The 19,711-nt window shown below is 39.2% G+C and overlaps 1 protein-coding gene across 1 annotated transcript in view; it reads right to left on the reverse strand.

The window, feature by feature from the left end:
• Positions 1 to 18,721: 18,721 nt before the first annotated feature.
• PCYT2 (phosphate cytidylyltransferase 2, ethanolamine) overlaps positions 18,722 to 19,711 on the reverse strand; it is a 36,123-nt gene continuing 35,133 nt past the window's right edge. The window contains exon 13 of the mRNA XM_032209227.1: positions 18,722 to 19,699. Coding sequence (XP_032065118.1) covers positions 19,579 to 19,699 — 121 coding nt within the window. The 3' untranslated portion in view covers positions 18,722 to 19,578. The remainder of the gene's footprint in view (positions 19,700 to 19,711) is intronic.

Genomic DNA, 19,711 nt, shown 5'->3' on the forward strand with positions numbered 1-19,711 from the left:
GTGGCTTTCCTGCATCTTAATTAATTAATTAGCCATTTTCAGATGTGAGGTTGATGGCCAGGTGGGAATAGGTGTTGAAGTAAGAAGGTAATGGAAGATGATCTAATAAACTTCATTCCCTCCCTCAGAGTCCTTCTATTTATTGTAACTGAAATGTAGAGACTGATATGGAAGAGAGAACAGGGAGGTGTTCTGACCCCACTCCTCATGAAGGGAGCCCCAACTAAAATATAATTTAGTACTTGAAATGCATAAATTCTTTGTATTTGAGCCAATAAAATTAATTAATAAATATAACCCCCATAGTTATTTTAGTGTTTTGGATTTCACCATTCATTTCCACTCATTCACCCATTGATTAAAATTAATTTTAAAACTAAAAGTAAGAAAAATTATGTATTTCCAAACCTCCATAGATTCCATTTACTAATGCCTCAAAAAGAATTAGTTTGACATAATGACTAAAATAGAAACTCGGAGACTATAAGTTCTATTCCTGCCTTAGGCATAAAGCCAGGTGAGTGACCTTAGGCCAGTTACTCTCTCAACCCAAGGAAGAAGGCTATAACAAACTGAAATATCTTTCCAAGAAAACCAGGAGCTGCCCAGGTAGCCACCAGGAATTAAGTCTGATTTGAAGGCAGAAGAAGAAAATGTCCTCAAAAACAGCTGAAGACCTTGATTGAATTCGGTCCTATAGCTCTCACAATACCAGGAACAAGCAGTAAAAGCAATTGTCCTAATTCAAATTGAGGTTCCTGATAACAATTCTGCAACCCACCCTAAGCCCTGGGTTCATGTTGCATGCATTTGCTTGGTATGCAAATTCAAAATCCTCGTTCGTATACAGGGGAGATTAAAAGATGTTAAGCTAATCTTTCTTTGAGGCAGTTGATACTCAGAAGTCAGGAAATATGTGACATAAGAATTCTTTCAAATGGGAAAAGCACCTCAAGGATTTAAATATTAGAGTATGTAAAAGAAAGATTAGTTTTGAATGCACCATATATTGGTTCTATTCTGAGTACTTGATAGACCGCCTTCTGCCGATTACCTCCCTCCGACCGATAAGATCGCACAGACTGGGCCTCCTCCGAATCCCATCTGCCAGTCAATGCCGACTGGCGACTACACGGAGGAGAGCCTTTTCTGTTGCAGCTCCGACCCTGTGGAACGATCTCCCCGTCGAGATACGCACCCTCACCACCGTCCAGGCCTTCCGCACAGCCCTTAAGACCTGGCTATCCCAACAGGCCTGGGGATAAGTCTTCGATTTGCCCCACCCGAGTGTGAATGTTGAATGCAAGTTGTGTTTTTTATTACCTTATTTATTTTGTTCACATATTGTTTGTTTTGAATTTCACCCCCCCCCCCTAATGATTGTAAGCTGCCCTGAGTCCCCTCAGGGAAAAGGGCGGCCTATAAATCCAAATAAACTAAACTAAACTAAACTATTCTCTAACAAACCATGTGGATCTAGAGTGGCTTTTGAACTGATCCAGGATCCTTGTATGGCAAGGCCTTTAGAACTATTAGGGAGAAGACAAACAAGGGCTGAAATTAAAAGTTTGCCCTAACTTCTCAGAGTTTTCAACAGTCCCAAGAGGAACATCTTCATTTATAATTGAATCCTCTTCCAGAGTTCATAGAAATCTTTGTTCCCAATTTAATTTGAGGGTTAATAATGCCTACCAAGGAAACTATTCCTTCTTTGCTGCCAGTAAAAAGCAGCATGCCTTAGGAAAATTTATGAAAGAGGAAAAAATAATGTTTCACACTTTTCATCCTTACAACCGTCTCATCCCATTGCTCAGCTGCAAATTGGTTTGGTATTGATAATCAGCCTCTTGTTCAGCTGCTTCTGATTCTTCATGGGATGGATTAGATCAGTAATTGCTGCTTTCAGTTTTTGCAGGTCATGCTAGTTATTGGTGCCATCTTGTCTATTGCCTTGTTTTTTTTCAACAGCACTGACTTCGCCAAACATTCTTGCTAGTGCATTCGCTTTAAATCCATGATTCAAGTGAGCTGATTTTACTTCATCTAAAAGTGACTTCATCTAGATTTGTTTTTGCTGTCCAAAATACTCCCTAGGATTTTCTCCAGCACCATAATTCAGAAGCACCCATTTTTCTTCATTTAGCCTACCGGATGGTCCAGCTTTTACGGCTATGTGTTACGGCTAAAGAGACCATGACCTTGACAAGATGTACATTCCTTGACAGTGTGATGTCTATACTTCAATATTTTGTCTAATTTGCTATAGCTCTCGCAAAAAGCAGGGGTTTTATTTATCCCTGTAGATTTTTGAGCCTAGGAAGACAAAGTTTGCTGTTCTTCCACTACTGTGATTCATCCGTGATGAATTCTCACTAGCAGATTACTTTTTAAAAATTGAGCCAACGGGCTTTTGCAGTCATCTTTGAACAAGGTATTTTTTTAAAGCCTTCCTTGATTCGTTACCAAAGTGGTTTTATCAGCATAAGTGAAGTTAACATGTCTTTCTGTAATGTTAATTCCAACTTCTTCCAATCCAGCATTTTCATATGTTCTGTATATAAGTTAAATGGAAAGGATGTCAGTAAATAACCTTGACATACTTGTTTCCCAATTTGAACCAATTTGTTCTTCTAACATTTCATCACTACTGCTGTGAAAAAGAATAGGAGCTATGCAGTTCTGCACTCCTTCTTTGCTACAGCAATGGAGTTGAGGAAATCACCATCTACAAATAGAAGAGCACAGAGCCTTTTCTGTATTAATTATCTGGTCCTCCTACTTTTGTAAATTGTGAGCAGTTTTGGGGAACTATATATGCAGCAGTTCAACTGAAATCTGAAAGAAAAACTGTCAATATCTGTTAATGGAACAGCCTTTTTTATTGGAGTATCAATAATTTTCATACCTTATGTTTAACCTGCATATAAATGCAAATGTAAAAAATAATACAGGTAGTCCTCGACTTACAACAGTTCATTTAAGGAAAGTTGCAACAGTACTGAAAAAAAGTGACTTATGTCTATTTTTCACAGGGACAGCCTTTGAAGCATCCCCATGATCATGCGATCAAAATTTGAGTGCTTGGCAACTGGCTCATCCTTATGACCATTGCTGTGTCCCAAGGTCATGTTTTCCCCTTTTCCGACCTTCTGGCAAGCAAAGTCAATGGGGAAACCAGATTCAATTAACAACCAGGTTACTAACTTATCAACTGCAGTGATTCAGTTAACCACTGTAAAAGAGAATCTGATAACTAGACAGATTATTTGAGCATTAAAGTTTCTTTACCCTGTGGAATGGGAAAAAGGAATGATTACTCTTAAGATTAGTTGTTCTGTTTGCTTCACCTAACTAAAACAAATGAAACAGGATATTGGTACCAATACCCCCTGTGGGGAGGTAAATGAGTAATGAATGTCATGTCTCTGTTTTGGGAGATTGTGTACGAGGTCTACATGACACAGGAAAGTGGTCTACATGACACAGGAAGGCCAGATACTTTGGGATGATCAATAAGTTGTCTAAGAGTATAAAAGACTGTAAACAACTGCCCTTCGGGGTTCAGGTTTTTGCTTGACCAATCCCTCCTGAACCTTTGCGCAAATAAACCTCTCCCTCTGACAAAGAGCTGGTCTTGTCTCATTTTCTGCTACATTTCTGGCACCCCAGAGTGGGACAACCAGGCGATCTTTCTCTCTGGATGACCAGGACCCCACACTGACGGAAGGATCCAAGCCCCGGGTACCTCTGGCACCACGAGGCTTCTTGCTTCAGAGGAATGGGGGAGGACACCTTCCACCATCGAGGGAAATCCCAGTCAGCCCAAGGACCCTTTGTGTGAAAAGGGAGAACAAATCCTGGCCAGGAAGAGAGGGAATACAAGACCTGCCGGCAGGCAAGTATAATATAGTGGTGTGTACCTACTCTGCTTGAGAGTAGAAGAGGGTGCCTGATCACCACCCTGGACTTGGGACGTCGATCCTAATGAAGTCCGTGTTAGGTTGTGTGGGATGTTAAACCACTGCAGTTTCCATTGGTGACTGTCGAGTGTCCAGCACCGCGGGTCAGTGGTAGTATTTTAGAACATGGGAGGAGGAGGTAGTGTCCCAAGGACACCCCTCCAGTGTATGTTGAAGAATTTTAAGAAGGCATATAATGGGGATTATGGGGACCTCCCAGCAACCCAGGCTAATTTAAAAATATTTTGTGAGTCAGAATGGCACACCTTTGGTGTAGGATGGCCCCCAGAGGGAACTCTGGATCCTAGGGTTATAAGCTTAGTCCATCAAATTGTAACAAACCTGGGAACTGGCCACCATCAGATGAACTGAAGAGAAGTTCTACTTGAGTTTTGTTTTTTTGTTTTTTTCCCCCCCCCAAAGTGACTGAGGAGTTCACAGAGATATGTTAGAAAGCTGTTGCAGCAGTAATAGTTGTCTTTAAAAAGAAAAGCTTGAGCCCCACCCAGATGCAAACGATGTGTTAATGAAAGTCTCCATATATTTTGGATCTTTAAAAATATGCCAGCGCCCTGCTGGGAGGTCCAACCTAGAACCCTGGCCAAACAATGTGTGGACACACATCTCTATACATTGTTTCTATAAATCTCAGATCTTTAAAAATATGCCAGCGCTGCTGGGAGATCAACATAGAAACGGAACACCCCAGGGCAGAGACAGGTATTAACAATCTAGTGCTTAAGGAGATAGAACAACGGGCGTAACTTCGAGCAAAAGTAAGAAATTTAGCAGGTAATAAGATAAAGCCTGACTGAATGGGAAGACCTAGGTAATCGGACTTGATTAATTTGATGTAATGTCTGTTAAAAAAATTATAAGGTGTGTATCTATACTAATAACATGTAGAATTGAATGGCATTGAATTGATTGTGATATGTTTAACCAAGCTAGCAGAATAAATAAGCTTTCCAGCTTGGGCTTGAAGCTGTGGGAAATGGGAGTGTAGTTAGGATTTAAGCTGCTCTCTGAGTTTCCCCACTGCTTGGAGAATAAGCCACATGTTCCCAAAGGAAAGAAATTTGAAGATTTAAAGGGACAGAACCTCCCCCAGGCCTGAAAGTGTTGTTTCATGGTATGTGTGCATGTATGTGTATGTGTGTAATCATTTCCAGACCTGGAGGGAAGTTGAGATCCCTTAATAATATAAAATGGAGTTCATTGGCTTATGTACAGCTCCCTGAAATACTTGTAATAACTGCTTTGCATGAAGAAAGAATGAAATGGGATTTTTGTGTGTGAAATTAATTTACACAAGCATTCTGATTGCAGTGCAAATGTGAGCATGTTCATGGTAAAAGTTAGTGTGAATGTACTGGTTCCCTTTTGCTTAAAGAAACGGAGAAAATTTGTTGAGAGAATGCAGAGTGGAAAAAAAGGAGTGAGATTCCTGTGTGGGTTATTATTTTTTTCCCCTTGTCCTCTTTCTGTGTAGTGGGAGGGAAAGTTTGTCCAAAATATCTGTATTTTCCATAATGTAGAAGCAGCTACACACACACACACAGAAAGAGAGACAGAGAGAGAGACCCCATTCAGAATTAGATTGAAACTATCTCCTTGACTTAACTTAATTTAAGAAAGCTTTTCCTAGGTTGATTTTTGCCCTGGCACAAAAGCCTAAGCAGTGATATCTCTCTTTTAATCCCATGGGGGAGGGTCAATTCCCCTCAGACAATCAGTAGCAGGAAAAGGGGGGGGGGGAGTGCGGCTTTTCTGCTCCCTTTAACATTTTTTTTCTCTTTAACCTTCTGTCTGAGAAAGGAGGGGCTACTGGGTGGATTGCTCATGTAGCTTTGCCTTTCATTGTTTTGGTTTTCATATATTTTCTTTTCTGCTCTGAATATAATTTTAATTTTGTTATTTCTGGGAAAGTTTTGAGGTTTAAGATGTTAAACTAAACCTATATAAAAAGAAATGATTTTGAAAGATTTTGTTTGCATTTGTACGTGTTTTAACCTACTTAATGAGAATTTGCTTCGATCTGAATGGAATCTGAACTTAACTCACATTTTACTAAAAGTAGATAATTGACACAAAAGTTTGATCCAAATATATTTCAGAGCATGGACCCAAAGTACTCCATTTAGATTGTTTGTTTTACTTTTGAAGCTGCTTTTCTTACCCCTATTTTTCCCCTTCCTTAAATGTCTTTATGTTTGAATGCATTTTGAATGCTTTGTTGGGGCATCACAAGTTGCTGCCCTTTTAGAAAAAAATCTAAAAGATGGGAAATGTGGAATGGAAATTGTGACAGAAGCTCTGAAAGTATATGTGAATAGAGATGGAAGAGAGGATAAGAAAGTGTTGCCAGTTGTAGGAGTAATGATGGATAAGAAGTTAGGAGACCAGAAAAGACAGAGAAGGGACTTTGGAAATTGAGAATAATGGAGAGGAAGGTGGCAAGGCAGGGAAAGAGGAATGCGGGCAGGACAAAGTGGAAAAACTCAGTGTTTTAGATGTGGAAAGGATGGACATTTTTCTAGAAACTGTCCACAAAAGGAAATAGAAAGAGAGAGGGAACAGCAAGTAGATTGACTGATGGATGAGGATGAAGAATAGGATGGGAAGGATGAAATATTTGTTGGTTATTGTGGATCATTTGACTCGATAGGGGGAAATGCAAATGCAAACTCTACTATTAGAATTTTGTTAGAACATATCATACCCAGAGGAAAGAAGTGGGAATATCACCATTTAAGATGTTATTTGGAATACCAAATATGGGAAGGGAAGGTCTACCAAACATTGAAGTAAAAGACAAAATGTTTAGAAAATATGTCCAGGAATTGTCCAGATGTTTTTCTCTCTTAAGACAGAAAGGCATTCATGTGCAAAATGCCACCCTTGAACATTGCAGTGCACCAGTTAAAAGCAGGACAGTGGGTGCTGATAAAGACCTGGAGAGATGGAAAACAAACTCCAAGTTGGGAAGGACCTTTAATTGTCCTGTAAACTACTGAGACTGCTTTTCAAACTGCTGACAAAGGGACTCATTACTTCTGAATGAGAGAGCCTGTGCCAGCCCTAAAGGAATGGAAGGTGGAGTCTCACCAAAGAGACCCGCTGAAGTTTCAATGGACTTAATGGACTGGTGGACAATCATGCTACCGATAGGAAGGGTAATATTTGCACTCGGACTAATTTTTGTGTTACGAAGAGCAGAGTGGTTGCCTATGCTCTTCCCTCAATTGCAGAAAACTATGATTGAACAAATTCCATTGCGTGCCCTCCCGGATATCTTGGTTTTGTAATTGTACTTGTGGATATTGTTGTTGTTCTTCTTGTTGTATCAATTGTGTTTTGTGTGTTGGGTGTAAGGTTTTTATACACCAATTAATCACTGGGAAATGGACCACAATATAAAGAATTTGGAATTGTAATAGATAGAAAAGGAAAAGATCCATAGGGTTGGCTAGTATTGATGAAAAAAAACTAAAACAAATACACAAAAGTATATTTAGTCATAATACCAGGAATATGAAAAATTAGAATTGCTTGAATTCCCCAAGAGAGTTGTAAATATGTATGTACAATTGGCAGAAAAACGAAAAAAACTCTTACGGAAAAAAAAGAAACTGTTTTGTGTGCGGGGGTACGAAATTGGGAGAAAAGTGGCCATGGGAAGTTTTGGAAGCTAGCCCACAGATATTCAATAATATATTTAGAGCAAGAAACATCACAGCCAGAACTCACTTTGCCAGTATTATCTGGACTCTGTCAACCAACTTAGTGGGAAGGAACTGTTTTACAAGAAACCAGAGAGTACTGGTGGGAGACCTCATATGTTTATGGCTCTGGGACTAGGAATATAAATTCTGGATGTCACCCAATAATGGAACAGAGCCTGAAAACCTGGATACCACCATACTTCATTATCTGGGTAGTAAATCAGAAGTGTGGATTGCCCCAGATAATATGCATTGGATAGGTGGCAACCTTGCATATGAGAGATTACCAGGGAATTGGTCAGGATCTTGTGTTCTTGGATGGATCAAGCCCTCCTTCTTCCTATTACCCATCCAGTCCAGGCAGGTACTAGGAGTCCCCGTTTATGACCTGGTAGGCCTGCAAAGGCGTAGAAGGGACATGGAAACAGCATTTTCCAATTTCCCCTGTAAAGAGTTGGCGAGGGAGGAAAAGACTGATGTTTGGGACTTGGAAAGAAAGTCTGTACCTATGGGCGAGTTACGTGGGCAGAGGATGGGTCATATGGATACCGGACACCTATCTATATGTTAAACAGAATTATCTGATTACAAGTGGTGTTGGATCTGGCTTGTAAAAGGTTAGATAAGGCCCTAAACATATTATCTGGAGCCACGGACAAACTCAGGATAGCTGTATACCAAAATAGATTGGCCCTGGATTATATCCTGGCTAAGGAGGAAGGTGTGTGTGGAAAATTTAACCTTTCTAATTGTTGTTTACAAATGGATGAAATAGCAAAAGTCATTAAACAATTGACCATTGAAATGAGACAACTCACTCATAATGCTAACCAGAAATGGAGCGGATATAACTTTAAAGAGATCTTTAGTGGATGGTTCCCTAAACTGCCTGGTCTGCAAGCTATAATGGCTCTAATAGGTTTAATTGCCACAGGTGGTATCATCATCCCATGCATTCTCCCCATCTTCATAACAGCCTATCATTATTAGCAAAAAGGGAGGCAGTGACACAGGTGATGGCAATGTGGGAATATGAGAGAATAACGGGTACAGAAAATTGTGAAACTCCTCCTAAAAAGGCAGAAGAGTTTCAAAGGGGGGAATAAAAGAGAATTTGATAACTAGACAGATTATTTGGGTGTTAAAGTTTCTTTACCCTGTGGAATGGGAAAAAGTAATGATTACCCTTAAGATTAGTTGTTCTGTTTGCTTCACCTAACTAAAACAAATGAAACAGGATATTGGTACCAATACCTCCTGTGGGGAGGTAAATGAGTAATGAATGTCATGTCTCTGTTTTGGGAGATTGTGTACGAGGTCTACATGACACAGGAAAGGGGTCTACGTGACACAGGAAGGCCAGGTACTTTGGGATGATCAATAAGTTGTCTAAGAGTATAAAAGACTGTAAACAACTGCCCTTCGGGGTTCAGGTTTTTGCTTGACCAATCGCTCTTGAACCTTTGCGCAAATAAACCTCTCCCTCTGACAAAGAGCTGGTCTTGTCTCATTTTCTGCTACAACTGTGTCAAGGAAAGTCGAACAATGGGGCAAAATTCATTAACAAATGTTTCACTTAACATAAATTTCAAGCTCAATTGTGGTTGTAAGTTGAGGACTATCTGTATAAAATCCATACCCTCAAGACAAATAGCTAAGCCTTTCAGAACAAGTAATCCTTGTTTAGCAACTGCCTCATTTAGTGATCATTTACAGTTATGATGAAGAAAAAGTAATATTCTGAAAAATTATCACATCTATGACCTTCTCAGTTCCACTTGTTCTTTTTTGGAGGGTGACCCCAACACCTCATTTAAAGATCATGGCCTATCATTGCTACCATGTTTTCCCAAAAATAAGACAGGGTCTTATTTTTCTTTTGACTCCTGAAATAAGCACTTGGCCTTATTTTGGGGGAGGTCTTATTATTTTTGAGATGCAGGAAGCAGCAAGCGTGGTCACCTCATAGCTGCTGCTGTGTTGCAATATTTTTGAGGAGGGCTTATTTTCGAGGAAGGGATTCGAGCGCATGAACTCAAAAGCCTTATTGGGATTATTATCTAAAGAGGTCCTATTTTCAGGGAAACAGGGTAGAAGAAATTAAACTTCTGATTTATTTCTTCATTATTATTTAGTCTTTTATTTATTATAGTTATTACAAAAACAATATTTCACTAGTTTAAATAATAACAATGAACTAATAGTTTGGTGGAAGTTGAGGGCTACAGGGCGAGAAACTCTAGGGATCTGATTTATTAGAAATGTTGGAAAAAACTAGGCAAGTCCTTGCTCATGTACATGAGATTATTTTGTTAGTCAAAACTACCTAACTATGAGGGAAAAACAGAGCTGGGGAAATCCATTGCTAAAAAGATGGAATGATGAGGTAATTAGGTGAGTTGTTCCTAATTAAGGATGGAATTTTGTAGTTTTTCACCTTATTGTGTTGTAATTTCATTCTTAGGACTTCCCTTGGCCTGTATTGGGAACAGGTAAATGAAGTTTTTATTCTTTAATTTGGATTGCAGGGAGCCTTATCACTAGGCAGGCAGGGTCAGTTGATAGATTAGGCAAAGAGATGAGCTAGGTGTAATCCTGGTCACATCTGAAAGAGAGGGAGGAAAGGTATGCAGTCTCCAGTATGTTTTTTTACATCTGTTTTCTCCATCACATATAGTTCTAAGCAAGACCCAGAAATCAAAAAGCATCTGAGAAAAAAAATCAGCTGCAACCACTTCTGTACTGTTGTCAAAAAACCCTCATAATTCAACCCTAAACCTCTTTTTTCAAAAAGGCCAGGGAAACAAAGAAGTCTTGATGGGGCATGAAAATAGTCACCAGGCTGATGCTAGTCCCACTGTTTTTCTTTCGATTACCTACTGCTATCTCATCAGTGCCTGGTTACTTTTGATTTTTAATGACTTTTGGATTCCTTGCTTTTTGCAGGCTGCCAGGCACATCAGGAGACCCTGGATAGCAATAACAGGCTTGCTTTATGTGTGATCCCATTTCCATGCTAAACAACCCCCTAGGCCTGGCCACCTGCCTTCCAGTAGAACTGCCCCAGGATTGGAGAGTAAAACTGCAGGGAGTAGACATCTTTATCCAGACTCTAGGGCAGCAATGACGATACTATACTTACCATATTCCATCAACTTTTAGAATTGTCAGAAAAGCCCAGTAAATATAAAGATCAGAGGTTTAGTTCCCAAAATGTCTAGGAAAGCTGGGACTTGCAATCCTGGTGTAGGAAGTTAGCACCTACCCCTCTCCTAGAAAAATGGAATATTTTAGGAAATATTAAAAGGGCAGAATATTTTCCCTAAAAGGGGAGGCAGAAACTCACCCCCCTTTGCTAATGGGCCATTAAGGCCTGGGCCATCTTATCTACAACACAAAAGACATGGTCTCCAGGACATAATAGGACCCATCTAACAACAGAAATCACTACATGGCACTTGGGAAGATTATATCACCAAGCAAGGCTCAACCAAGCCTGGAACTCAAAACACAACCTACAAAGTTACCCCTGCATGGCCCCATGGGAGTCTGACAACCAATCAGAATACAAGCTCAAATTCAAAAGTCCAGATAGGGCATAAAACCCAAGCACTCTCAGCATCTCCTCCCTTTTTTCTTTTGCCCAGGATCTCAAACCATGTGGTCCTGTACATCATTAAACCATCTTTTAAGCTGCCTCCATGTTTCCAGTGACATTTCTTCCAACACTGGTAGAGGCTGTGGGACTAAATTGATAGTCAGTTTTGATAGAAGGCAGCTTTCTAAAAATGATTCAGACTTCTTCATCTATCTCGCCCGCAAAAGGGGCATCAGGAGAATGGAAGAGACTGAACAGCAGTTTACTTAATGTGGTATCCTCTAGAAGGGATTTTGAAGAATCTTTGGACTAAAGCAGGGGTGTTAAACTGGCGGCCCGCAGGCTGGATGCGTCATGTGCCAGCCACATCCACCCCAGCTCCGCAAAGGGGGAGCATGTCACATGATGGCAATGTGACACTGTGAGTTTGACAGCCGTGGACTAGAGAGATCCAAGATCGATTATCCACCAGGATACAAAGTTCACTAGATGATCTGAGTCAATTCTCTCTCTCAACTCAGTTTATTTCACACAATTGTTGCTTCCTGGATAAATGTAGAGGACTTTCCATATTGATACTATCTTAATCTCTCAGAAAAAAAGATAAATATGTAGCCATATGTAAATTGCTTCTGAATCCCACATTTTGCCCCTCTGTAAACAGCCATAAATGACACTAGATTAAGCAATTTACATATCCCTGATTGCTTTTCCACTCATTCGCCAAGTCAATCACCATCTCATTAATTAAAAAGTAAAATTACATCTGTACTGCTTTTCTCGGAGATAGTTTGGGCAAAGAGAACTATAATTCTCAATCATGTATCCAATAATTATAATTATAAATGGTTAGAAAGCAGCAAGCAGCTTCAAATGACCTTGAAGACCTTTTGATCCTGAAATAGGCAGCTATGAGCATTGCTGGTTTATTGAAGATATTTTTCTGCCTGAGATAAAGTCATAGCATACTTGTGCTGCATCTGAAGGGTAATAACCTAGTTTGTGGAGAAGAGCCTCTATATTACCTATATGCCACCTTCACGCAACATTCTTCACAAGATACGTGGTCCAATTGACTGAACCATGGTTACTGTAAGAGGTTGTGAGAATGAGACATGAAGTGTTTAATTCTCAGGAAAGGCAATTCAGTCCAAGTACGAGGGGTATGGCAAAATACACTTTGAAGCACTAAGACTGCAATTCTCTTCTTACCATTTTCAAGAGTTAGCATTAAAAATGTAGGGATGCGGTGGCTCAGTGGCTAAAACACTGAGCTTGTCGGTCAGCAGGTCAGCAGTTCGAATCCCAGCGCTGCATAACTGAGTGAGCTCCCATTACGTGTCCCAGCTTCTACCAACCTAGCAGTTCAAAAGCATGTAAAAATGCAAGTAGAAAATGTAGGAACCACCTTTGGTGGGAAGGTAACAGCGTTCTGTGTGCCTTCAGCATTTAGTCATGCTGGTCACATGACCACGGAGATGTCTTCGGACAGTGCTGGCCCTTCAGCTTTGAAATGGAGATGAGCGCCGCCCCCTAGAGTCGAGAACGACTAGCACATATGTGCGAGGGGAACCTTTACCTTTATCTAGCATTAAAAATACCTTCCTTAAATTAATGTTGGGTTGTTTCCATGATTTTGCCAGCTATGTGAGCCTATGAATTATTCAATTAATCAGATTTTTAGTGAATCATGACACAATGGTAAATTAATCTCACAGATTTACCCAGCACATTAGGATAAAATATGATTCACTAGTTTGTATTCAAGATGTCATGCAGATGAAATTATAGTGTTCCACCCTAAGCAATCATTTCCTCTCCTTAATGAAGGAACTATTAAGTTTACACTCTTTTCACATGAAAAAATGAAACACAGGACCAGACACATACATCGTTTACAGTATAAGCTGTTTGTGTAAATCAGCTGCTTTTCATTAGTTGCTGATATGATGGGATTTTTAACTAGTAATCTGTTTCTAAAAGAAAGAAGAAAGATGTCAGTTCCCACTTCTAAACTATCAAAGGTCATCAGTAAGTATCAGAAACTCTCTGATATGCTTTCAGCAGAGACAATGCTCAGTAGAATGGAGTGTCAATTTACCTCGTGTGACAGTGCTCTCTGCCTCCATCTTCTTCGGAGAACACTGTCAGCCTGAAAATTAGAAATGTTTTGCTTCCAGCACTGAGAATTTCAAACTGATTTAATAAAAAATAATCAAAGCAGAAGAAGCAGGATAAAAAGTTCCAGATACTTTTGATATTAACTTGCTGGGGTAGTAATTCTGCATTTGGAAGCTATCATTTCCCATATATTCTTCTTTAATGCATCATAGCTACCTTCCCCCGCTTTTATTCTGTATAACTCCAATTCTATCTGACAAAAACCATTTATTTGAATCAAGTTTAAACCTTTCAACAGATATAACATTAGATGCACATAAAAACTGGAAGATAGGGAGACAATGCTCATAAATTTATTCCTAACAAATCTTTCAAGATGACTATATCATAACTGTGTTAGTCCTTTTAAAGAGCACTTGCTCAGACAGTGCCATACTAATAATCCCATTTGCTTTTAGTGCAGTACTGGAATATTTCTGGATTCTCTGTCATAAAACTTCTGCTTTGTTACAAGAACAGCAACATTCTCAGTTTAATAATTAAAATAATGAACAGACATTATATTGTTCATTGTTTTTCCTTGGAAAAAGAATATAGAAATTGAGGATGTGGATAAGGTGTGAGATGAACACTGCCCCTGCTGATTCACCCTTTGCCCCTTCTAGTTAATTAAATTTCTCAGGATATGTCAGGGTTGAGGGAATCAATGCCTTCTTGGAAGGTTGTTTTTGCTTTGCCCAAAAGAAGCAACAACAAGGCCATTACTGAAGATGGCCTTCCTTGACTAAGGAGATTCATACAATTATAGTTTGGTCTCAAATGTTTCAATGCTGAAAAAGATGGTTGAGAAAATAATAAAATAGCTCCAACTTGGATATATTTTTCCTGGACTTTTGTCTGAAATATGCATTGAAACTTGTCAGATATAGTATGGAGTTAAAAAAAAAAGACATTCAAGAGCTACATGTGCTCCAAAAGCCTCAAATCACCTCAAGCTATAAAGAGTTTAGGTAGTCAATAGTGCCAGTTTTAAGGCTGAGAATCTGTTCATCACCTCAGGAAATTGAAAACTATTGTATATTACGTATATGTATATTGTGGTAGTTGCCTATCACCTATGATTCACAGAAGGGGAAATATAGTGAATTGTGAATAATAAATAGAAGAAAATTCCTTATATGATAAAAAAAGGATCCAGAAAGTTACTTTCTGTTAAAGTAGTGCTTTTCTCTTTAGAGAATCAAACCCAGTGGCCACTTCAGACTGAGCATAACCTACAAGGCAGCCCCCTCAACTTATATTTAAGTATGGTCTTGACACTTTCGAAAATGGTGGGTTTAACAGTTGGCAAAATGTTACAGTTGATTTTATAAATGATATTGTTTCTTTCATCTTTCCATAGCTTGTCTTTGGTTCTGGATAATTCCTGGGGGAGTGTGGCTGTGGGTTTGTGGGCTATTGCTGTTCCTAGAGGTTGGAGAAATCTGTCATTTCCAACACCCCTTTTGTGCTTGGTAGGGTTAGTTTTTTCCTGGTGGTTGGCTAGGTGGTGTGTTATGATTTGGGTCCTGTATGTCGGAATACGAAGTTTTTCGGATAGCCGTTGCGAAGAAAGACATCAAGAAGCTGGTTCTCTTCTGCTTTTCTTAGTGCTGTGGTGCTGCAGTGTGTCCTGGCCCTTAGGGCACTCCAGAAGCAATTCCATCCACAGACACATCGACCTACAACCAGCCTATAAACCCCCGAGAATTCAAATCAACTGCACAACCAACCAGCGATGGCACCAACCCTTAACCAACCTATACAATCTTCGCAACCAGCACTTCACTTCCCAATGTACCTCACCTGACATGACCTTCCCAAGACCTTCATGTGACATGACCCTTATATGCCGTGACCCATGTGACGTGACCCACCCATCACAAGATCCTGATCTGACCTCCCTATCACAAAATCTATTGACCACACAAAGCCCTTATAAGCAGAACAGTGACACTGACATCCCCTAAGCTCAGAGAATGAACCTCCACCCTTATTCTACACCAGAGCTACAGATATTTGCCACCATTGCAAAGTTTATATAATTTTGTTACAAATTAATGAAATTATTGGTGTTTAGATGAAAGTAAAGGGATAACAATTAGAGGGATAAAATAATGAACTGGAAATCTTCAGTAATCTATATCAGCTTTCTTTAAATTTCTGCCTTCCAGATGTACTGGATTTGACCTCCACAATTCCCAAACAACATAGCTTTGGAAAGATGAATTTAGATTTGTGCTATGTCAAGAGCCTAACAGAATTATGTGGGGTTTTTTACTGATATGTGGGATTATGGACAATTTAATAAGTGTATCCCAAAACATTTCACACACCAAAGAAATCTTGAGAATGAACTGAAGCTGTGTTATTTTCTTACCTTTAAATTGTAGCCATTCCCGCTTAGTGAGAAATTAATATATTTTTTATCTGATGACAATATTGTTTCCAGGAAGTATGGTAAGAGTAACATGTTCCTCCCATTCCTCAGCTATTTTCCTGGCCCTTCAAGGTACATAACTCCCATGTTCCATTCATATTCTGAAGCTGAATGAGCTTCACTTGCCCTTCTCACCTTAGAAAATGTAAACAGAGAGTGGAATGAAGCTGCTACCTGTCAGTTCAAGTGAAAAGAGATGGAACAAGTGAAATTATATTTAGGAGCTATTTCCTATCCAGTCTCTGAAAAAGGTGCCACATTAGGACAAGAGAGAAACTTCAAAAAGGGCACCTAGAGACCACATGAGAAGGGGCCAGAAATTCCCCATATTTCTAGCAATAATGGAAGAAGATTGCTCCTAAAACTGAGCAACAGATGCCAAGTTCCAAAAGTTTATTGAGTCGGGAAGCAGTAAACAGCCTTGACATTTGAAATTCACAAAGCATTCCCATAATTTATTACCCTACGCTCTCATTCCCCAAGGCAGAAACAACCTATCAGCAAACATCAAAATAAAAAGAAGGGACTCCTGGCACTTAGAGAGCAAGAAAATGTAAAATGCAAAAGATTTTGGGCTATAAAACAGCAATAAGGTGTTGTAACTCTAGCTCTGCCAGCCACTGCTCATTGCCTCTGATTGAGGTAAACTGAAATTCCAGATTCAGACTCTGACCAGCAGGGAAGACAGAAATTGAATAAGTTTGACATTTTTAATAACAATTTCAAGCAACTGGCTGCCAGAGGCAACCTCTTCCTATGAAAATGTGCAGCCTGAGGTAGATTTAACATTTTTGTATTGCACTATTTGCATTTAATGACAAATCCTTTCAAAAATTCTCACTGTGGTAAAAGCCTCAAGGAGTCTCATATTTCAGAAAAATTAATTCAAAAATGGTAACAAGCTCAAGATTAAAACAAACAGGAGGCAGAAGGACAGAAGTTTCTGGGCAGACAAGCTATTTTGTTAATTTAAAGGAAAAGAAGGGTTTGAAGAAATTTGGCATACCTAGGCCACACTGAGTGAAGAGGAATTGTCTTAGAACATATATAAAGGTTATACTACAATGTATTGTAAATAACAAACTTCCTTAATTTATCCTATTTTTTTAATTACAATCTTGTAGGACCAGTGATGGGTTCCTACCGGTTTGGACCGGTTCTGCCGAAACGGTAGTGGTTTGGCGGCTTGGGTCACTGGAACCGGCAGCAATCCAGGTCTGCCACGCCCCCGAACTGGATCTCCAGGTATCTTGTTTTTCATTTCTGTGCATGTGCAGAACTATTTTTATTGCACTGCACATGTATGCACACACAGCACACATACAAGCAAACCAGCATTAGTGCCTGCTGGTACCGACCTCCACATGTGGCTCACGGGTTGGACATGGCTGGCCTAAAGAAAGCAGCCAACAGGTAGGATATTGGTCAGGAAAAGAGAACAGGAGCCTGGACTGGGTCAATTCTCTTGTACAGATGGACAGCAAGAATCTGATATTAAATAGATGGCCATGTGTCTTATTTCACAAAGGAAAAATCCATTTCAAAGCATGTCAAACTGAAGAACTGCGAGCCAACATGATAAAGAATAAAAAGAATAGGGGTTTTGAAGTGATCTATCAATAGTATCTGGAGAACAGACTAAACAAGCTCCAAAATCTCTTGTCAATTTTTTTTTCTTACTAAAGGGAAACATATTAAATTTCTATTTAAATTATACTAATTATTTGCCTCTATACATTCCTATGCATAAAACAGAATACGAACATATTGTCATTTTATGACAATTGCTTTTATTGCTTTTACTGGAGCTCTAGATTTTTGGGATAATTCATTATAGGAAGTTCTGCAACATTCAGTGTCAGCTATGAAATTCTACTGATACATAGTGCCCAGCACAAAAAACATATCTTTAATTAAAGATGTTTTCATAGCAGTTAGAGGTTATTGTGGCAAATAAAATCAAGGATAATTGCAGGACTTGTCCAATCAAAAGATTTTACATTTGAGTTTCCCCTCAAATGTAAGGGAATGGAGAAATAGTTAAGAAGGAATTACATGTCTTTGTTCCTGCTGTGATCAAATGTAGCCCCTCAAGCTACATTTCAGTAAAATATCAATATCTCATTCCATGTACCGTGTTTCCCCCCAAATAAGACAGGGTCTTATTTGCTTTTGACCCTCGAAATAAGCTCTTGGCCTTATTTTCAGGGAGGTCTTATTATTTTTGAGGTGCAGGAGGCGGCAAACATGGTCACTTCATGGTTACAATATTTTCGGGGAGGGCTTATTTTAGTGCATGTGCTCAAAAGCCCAATTGGGCTTATTATCCAGGTCTTATTTTCAGGGAAACAGGGTAATTCACAGCAACTGCGGATATAAAGGTTATCTTGTGCCATTCCCACAATAAAATAAATTCTAGCTATTTTTGAATAATCATTATTAATATAATAAAAGGGTGCCCTTGGAAACTCCTATCTTCACTTTATATGCTAAATATTCTGTACTTTGACACACACAGACACACAGACAGACACACAGACACAGACACAGACAGACACACACAGACAGACACACACACACAGACACACACACACACACACACACACACACACACACACACACATATATATATATATATATATATATATATATATATATATATATATATATATATATCAGTGTCAGTTAACAGCTAACATTGTACGAATGGGGTCATCTAGTGCTCTAGAGAATGTATATAAAGATAGTATGGAGATAAACAATCATGTGTTTTCTAATTACTATATAGAAGCACACTGCAAATGAAAGAAATTCCTCAAGCACTGACTTGTTTAGTATATAAACCTTTGGTTCATTACATTTCAACTGTTTTTCTTTCAGTCCTTTTAGCCTTAATTTCAGACTTCAACTGTAAATGCTAGTTATTAAGATTTTATTAATATCCCTGGCTGAAAATATACAAGATCAAGATTGAAAAGAGCCTGTTTGGGTGAGAATGAAGCCCATCCTCATACGTGGCCCTCCTATTGTCCCCATCATGTGTGAGAAAGAAACTTTAGGCAGTAAGCTTCATCACCAAAGCACCCAAAGTTAGCAGTACAGTACAAAGCATTTATATACAAGGGACAATATATTTTTCCAGGATGTAATTTGTGGTCAATATGGAGCTTCAAATGCACCACATGTAAGGCAGTGTATACAATTACAGTTCTTTCTTTCCAGGTATACTTAGCTGGGAAATATAGTGGCAAGTTTGGCTGCATCTTGTTTCCTGGAAAAGGAACAACTTCTGATGGCATTTAGCAACCACTGCTCTTTACAAAGCACTCTGAATCCAGACAGGGTGGTTTGATATATTTGAAAATTATCTCTGGCGGGCATAAATTAAAGAGATATTGTGAGATGTTTAAATTCTAGAAGATAATTTGAGAGAATTTCCTAGTTCCAATAAGCAAAAAGTGCCAGTAGATAAAACTCATAGAAGTTTGCTAATTTTCATCAGAATTTAAACTGGTTAGTGGAAAGACACTGCTTCTCGATTAACTAGACAGCAGCATCCACCTGACCCTTTCCTATGAACAACTGATTTACTTAAGCCAGGAAAACTGTGATCGCAGGCCTAATTCAGCAGTGTCCTATTCTCCAGGAAAGTTTGCTGGTCCAGAAGAAGAGGATTCTGCAGTACTCTTCCCCATGCTAACTTTCTTGGTTTCTTAAACCTATCTCCTGTTGGGCTGCTTCCTCCTTTCTTTTCATGACCTCCAATACAGCCAGCTCCTTGGCTTCTTTCTTCTGATTCCGAGCTTCAAATTCCAGCCTACAACAACCA

Source organism: Thamnophis elegans, chromosome 2 (genome assembly GCF_009769535.1).
Source record: "Thamnophis elegans isolate rThaEle1 chromosome 2, rThaEle1.pri, whole genome shotgun sequence".
NCBI lineage: Eukaryota > Metazoa > Chordata > Lepidosauria > Squamata > Colubridae > Thamnophis > Thamnophis elegans.